Source organism: Miniopterus schreibersii (assembly GCF_964146895.1).
Source record: "Miniopterus schreibersii genome assembly, chromosome: 13".
NCBI lineage: Eukaryota > Metazoa > Chordata > Mammalia > Chiroptera > Miniopteridae > Miniopterus > Miniopterus schreibersii.
This window is the reverse complement of record NC_138113.1, coordinates 50,786,746-50,792,757: the sequence shown is the minus strand read 5'-3', so window position 1 is coordinate 50,792,757 and position 6,012 is coordinate 50,786,746. Positions and strand designations below refer to the sequence as shown.

The following is a 6,012-nucleotide window of genomic DNA, read 5'->3' as shown; positions in this document are numbered from 1 at the left end:
AATGCATAAATAAATGGAACAACAAATTGCTTCTCTAAAATAAAAAAATGTAAAAGAATATAACTCAGGAAGAGGTAGACAGGGCAAGGTCTGGGGACAGAGCTTGGAGCTGCCATGCTCTGAGGGCGCCACTCTCCCCACATCTCATCCTCACCAACCCAGAAGCTCTCCAAACCTATTTTCGGTTTCTGTGGAGGCTTCATTGCTTAGGTGGGGGGGTTGATTACATCACTGGCCATTGGCTACTGATTCAACTTCCAGCCCCCTTTCCCTCTCTGAGGTCACATGGCTGGTTCTGATGACCAGCCCCCATCTTCAGTGGGCTCGAAAAGTCACCTCTGTTGCTGTCATCATTTATGAAATTCCAAGGACTTTAGCATTTATCACTAATCTAGTGTATGTTTTTCTATTTATTTTGGTAACTCCCTCCACTAGAACTTCAGCTCCACGATGGTGTTTCTTTCTAATGCCAAGGCAGCAGATCACTTTCATGTCCCTGTAAATGCTCCGCTTGACCAAAAACAGTATATCTGGTCATCCAGTCCCCAAATGCCAAGTCAGTTCAGCCTTCTCACCTGTCCCACTGTAAAACAAGGCTGACAGTGTGGCCCCAGGAATCAAGCATTTTCCACTTTATCCTGTAAGCTTCCTGCCTTCCACCCATTTACAATTATCTGAATGCAGACTATCCACCTTATGAGATGTTACATAAAGTTTTTACCTAAGTTGTCCTCTTTAGTCACTTTTTAACAGTATACATTTTTTACTGTTTTATCTGCTGCTGTTTCCCTAGCAGTTAAAACAGCTCCTGGCACATACCTAGAAGGTACCAGAGGGATGCCTGCGTGTCATCTTATCCTCACTGCAAGCCTGTGGGAATTTGGTCCACTATTCCTCTGCCTGTCCCAGACTGTGTGGGGACCCACCAGTGACCAGGAGACGGATACAAAGCCCAGATCTGCTTCACCCCAATCCCACATCACCTAGGTCTCCCTTACACTCCATCCCCAGAGGCATCAGCAAAAAAGTCACAGCACAAAAGGCATCCAGAAGTCTGGGGGCTCAAGCGTCATCTTCCCCAAAGCGTCACAGTTCCCTTGCCGGGTCTTCAGGATACCTACTTACAAGCCCAGCCATGTGCCTTTCATGAGGATGCACGGTGACCTGGACTTCGGGGTGAGACTCAGGGACAGGGCGTAGGGCAGCCTGGGGACATCTGAGGTCTCCGTGCACATTTAAGGTCACAGAAAACAACCCTGGGTCCTTCCCGCTCTCCTCCACGAAAGGCCACCTGGAAGGTTTTGCAGGAAGGAGAAGGTAGGGGAGGTGAAAGGTTTTCCTTCGGTGTGGCCGGCTCAGGTGTCAGCTCGGGGACAGCTCCTGCACTGGCCCAGGCTCCGTGCCCGTGGGGAGGCGTCACTGTCACACCCCCGTTTCACACACGCGCACGCCGAGGCTCCGCTGTCCCTGACTCAGAAGCAGCCTGTCTCTCCAACCCTGCGACAACTGGACGTGTCCGGCCGGCCGGAGCCAGGGGACTTCCGTGTGCTCGTGGCGGGACCGGCGCCCCACTCGGGCGGGGACCACGCAGGCCCAGCCCCCGCCCTCCCCCGGCAGCGGCAGCGCACCTGTGGGAACAGCGCGGCTCACGGGAGCCCGGCCTCAGCGGGGTTCACGAGGGTAGGTAACGCAGACCCCGTCCCGCCGGCTCCGCGCACGCGCCAGTGTCCCAAGGGGACCGAGAGCGCAGGGCCCGGGCAGACGACGACGCGGGGCCCAGCCAAGCCCAGCCCGGCCGCGAGCAGCGCGAGCCGAGGGTCGGCAGCGAAGGGAGACGCGGGCCACCAGTTCCAGTCGAGCCCGGCCCCCAGGACTCCCACAGCCGAGCGCGCCGCTGCCACGGTGCGGAAGTCCCGCCCTACCGCCCCTTACTTCCGGTGTAGCCTGGCGCCGCGCGCAAGCCGGAAGTAGAAAGCTTATTGCCCTCCCCCCCTGGACGCGCTGCCCGTGGTTAGCAGGGCGCCGCCATTGCAGGTCGGGGCGGAAGCAGAGGCCGCGCGCAGCCTGGACAGTCTGACGCCGGAAAAGGCGGGGCGCTCCTCTCAGACAGATTCCCCCGGCACCCGCCTGGACATGTGAGTAGCGGGAGCACCGGCCCTGCTCCTGCCGTGCACGCCTTCTCCTCCCGGTGACCGGGGCCTAGGCCGGGATCCGGCAGGAGGGGCTGGCCTCTGTTCCTTGAACCGCCGACCCCCAGGGCTGCGCGCCGTCGCCCCCTCCCGGCGTGTCCAGGCCCCGCCCCCCTCCTCATGGAAACGGAGGACTCTCACACCCCAGGCCTGGCCTTGGAGCCCCACGTTTCGCCCCCGCGTCTCCCCACCTTCTCTCTGGAGTCTTTGCACCTACCCCGGACCCCAGGCCTCCGCAGCAGGCGCACAGACTCGTTCTTGACACTGGCCCTGCGCTGCTCTCAAGAGGTCACCTACGTGTAGAACCACCCTGCTCCCCAGACGAACCCGGGCCCCGGCCTCACCTGGCGCTTCCAGATTGTGCCCCGAGTATCCTGCGACCCATCAGGGCCTCCAGTGTCCCTCCATTGCCCAATCCCCAGGCCTCTGCTCTAAGACTGATTGGGATACCCTTCCCCGGACCCCAGACCCCCACACCCACCTGTGGCTCCCAGGCCCTTCCAGAGCTCTGGGTCCTGCTTCTAAGACCCCGCGGGGGGAATGACTGGGCTCCAGGACCCTGACCTCGCTTTAGAGTGACCAGATCTATTTAAGGACCCCCACTACCTACCCTGAAGCCTCCCCCCCCCCCCCCCCCCCCCCCGGCGTGCTCCACAGCCTGGCACCCCGCGGGCCCTGTCCTGGGACCCGTCAGGTTCGGGGCCTGCCCCAAATCTCCCCCCCCCCCGGGCCCCCGGCCTACCCGGACCCAGGACAGAACCCCCTTACCCGTGTGTCCCGCAGGCAGGCTGCGCTGGAGGTCACTGCCCGCCACTGCGGCCGGGAGCTGGACCAGTATGGCCAATGTGTGGCCGCGAAGCCCGAGTCCTGGCAGCGGGACTGTCACCACCTCAAGATGAGCATCGCTCGATGCACCTCTAACCAGTGAGGGCCGGGACAGTTCAGAGGGGGACAGTGGGGGTGGGGGCAGGAGGGGCAGTGCGGGGGCAGGCAGCACGGGCGTGGGTAGTGCGGCGGACAATTGGGAGTCAGTGGGAGTGGGGGTGGTGGGCAGTACGAGGGGCAGGGCCATTGGGTGGGGGGTGGACAGTGGGGCGGGCCAGTACAGCAAAAGTCTGGACTCCTGAGGTGCCCTCTCTGCAGCCCAGTCATCCGTCAGATCCGCCAGGCCTGTGCGGAGCCCTTTGAGGCCTTTGAGGAGTGTCTTCGGCAGAATGAGGCGAACACAAGCAACTGTGCGGAGCCGGTTCGTCGCTTCCTGCAGTGCGCTGAGCAGGTGCAGCCCCGGAGCCCACCGGCAACCATGCAGGTAAAGACCTGGGGTCACCCTCAGCCCCACCCTCCCAGCAGGACCTTCACTCGCATCCAGAATCCACAACACTGTCTCCTTGCCCCATCCAGAGTCCCTGCTTTAGTCCAGCCACATGCCCTCCAGGACACCTGCCCTGCCCTCCCCTGGCCTCCATGAATCCCCACCTGCCTCCCCACAGTGCCCAGAGAGCACTGAAGGACCGAGAACTAGTCACATTACTCCTTTGCTTATTGTCCCTCAGCAGCTTCCCGTTCCCACTGAGGGACAAGGCCCCAAGGGTGGGCTGGCTCCCGGTGTTCCCCAGGCCCCCCGTTCAGTCTTCTCCTGCACCCCCTCCTGCTGCTCAGCTGTCCTGGCAGAGTATGAGGATGGGGTACAAGGTCTTACTCTCTTTAATGAACATGGTAAATGAACAGATACAGTATATCTACGGTATTAAAATTTCATGGATGGGTACAATTTAAAATAAATGTCTAAAGAGATTCCTTATGGGGGCAATACTGAAAAAAGGTTGAGAAACCCTGGTTTAGATGTTTATGGGACTGTGAGCTCCAGAGGCACAGGTCACCTCTTCACCAGCCCCTCTGACACCCATCTTTCCATCTCTGTCTCTGTGGCCCTGCCTTCCCTTCTTGCTCCCTGGGGAGAAGCCTTCTCTTGGGCCTCCATGCTCCTTTTAGTCCTTCCAACCCACTGGTTTTCTGTGATGGTCCCCGAGTGTTCTGAGTGAGTCTGACTGTGTTCTGCTTTACTTAAAACCCTTTCCACAGACCAGGTCTCAACTCAGTGCTGCCTATGGGCCCTCATCCTCCACCTCGGGCCCTGTGTTCCAGCCCCAGGAAACCGGCACTTACTTGAGCCCATGTCTGTCCTGCAGCCAGGCTTTTATCCAGCTGTTTCCTTCCGCCTGAACTGCTGCCTAGTCCTGCTCACCTCCCTCAGAAAACCTCGCTTGATGGCCGATCCCTGCACCAGGCTCCCACAGTCCCTGAGCTCCCTCATTATGGCTTACATGTCACTGCTTTGTAACTGCTGCCCTTCTATCACCTGTTTCAGAGGAGTTCTTGCTAAAGATGGGGCAGAAAACATGTCACCTCAACCTGCGGTCTTGTGTTTTTATGAGGCAGGAATAAGTGAGAGGTTTAGGCACAAAGAACTCATAGCAGAAAGAACTTTTAATTCTTTTCAGGAAATATTCTTAATGATCTCATGCTCTTCACGCTGGTTTCTTAGTCATATGTTGGTGGTGTTTCTTTCAAGTTTTTTGGGCATCTGAATAGTAAAGACCTCACCTTCCCATCTTAGGACCAGCTGCTCTTTCCCTCCCAGGACAAGCAACCAGCCTGTCCCCATCTCATGAAACATGCTGTACAAACATATCTCATGTTCATGTAGCCAATGATTTAAAGTGCTACTGATCCCCGCACCCCTTGCTCTACCGTGACCTAGTTTCTGTGTAGATTCTCATTTGAAATAATCTTGTTCATTTGCTGTGTATCTTTCCTTAGAGTTGGAGATGTGCGTCTGCTGTGCCCCTTGCTGGGTCCCCAGTACCTGTAGCAGTGCCAGGCACAGAGCAGGTGCTCAGTGCATACAGCACAGCTGCCTTCCCTGCTCCCAGTGACAGTTCATTGTGTTCATGGGGTCCAAGGGCACCCTCTACCGTGTCTACACAATCTCCGCACGGCAACCCCAGGGCCTGGCACGAACACAGGCTGGTAGTTGATGTCTTTTCTACAGGCACAGCCGCTTCCTGCCTCCTGAGGACTCTGGACCATCTGAAAACTGGATAGGAGTGACTGGCCACTTAATGCCCCAGCCCTGAAGAGTGAATGACCAGATACTCTCCTGAGGGCCCTGGACATGGGCCTAGTCTCTGGACATCAGGGCTCGCAATAAAGAAAGACTGTGGACACCAGGCTTTGATTCCTGCCTTAAGCACTTGAGGGCCCTAGAGAACTGGCTGGGCAGAAACCCCAGTTGTCTGTGCCCCAGCGTCACCAGGTGTGACAAGGAAGGGCCTGTCTCCAGGCCTAAGACCACTCCCACTTCTCTTGTTAACTCTGCCTCAGCCATTCTTGTCTCCTGCTATGTGGACAGGCCTTTTCCTCTCTGCCACACCAGCACTAGCCAACTGTTTATTGCGTGTTTACTTGAGGCTTTGAGGGCATAAGTAACATGTCTCTTTTCCTTCTGAGTTCAGAGCCAGTTGAGTGATAGACTGGGCATCTGGGACACAGTCCCACTGGGGACTTCCAGAGACTGCATAGGACATCCCTCAGTTACTCTCCAAGGAACAACTCCCTATTCATCACTGAGGGCTGTTTTTGTGGGCACTGACCATCTAGCACTTCTGCCTGCATTATGGGGTGGAGCAGCTCCTGCTGTCAGAATAGCCCTGAGCAGAGGGAGTCGAGTAAGCAGCATTCAGCACCCAGAAGGGAGCGCCGACTGGACCCGGGCAGTGGCTTCTTCCTGTCTCTCCTTGGGATGTCAGCTTCCATGGGCACA

The 6,012-nt window shown here is 57.5% G+C and overlaps 1 protein-coding gene across 1 annotated transcript; it reads left to right on the top strand.

The window, feature by feature from the left end:
• Positions 1-1,469: 1,469 nt before the first annotated feature.
• Positions 1,470-5,419, top strand: CHCHD5 (coiled-coil-helix-coiled-coil-helix domain containing 5). The gene is made up of 4 exons (XM_081156566.1): positions 1,470-2,135; positions 2,973-3,113; positions 3,333-3,498; positions 5,242-5,419. Coding segments are annotated over exons 1-4 (333 nt in total). The 5' UTR covers positions 1,470-2,133; the 3' UTR covers positions 5,266-5,419.
• The last annotated feature ends 593 nt before the right edge of the window (positions 5,420-6,012 follow it).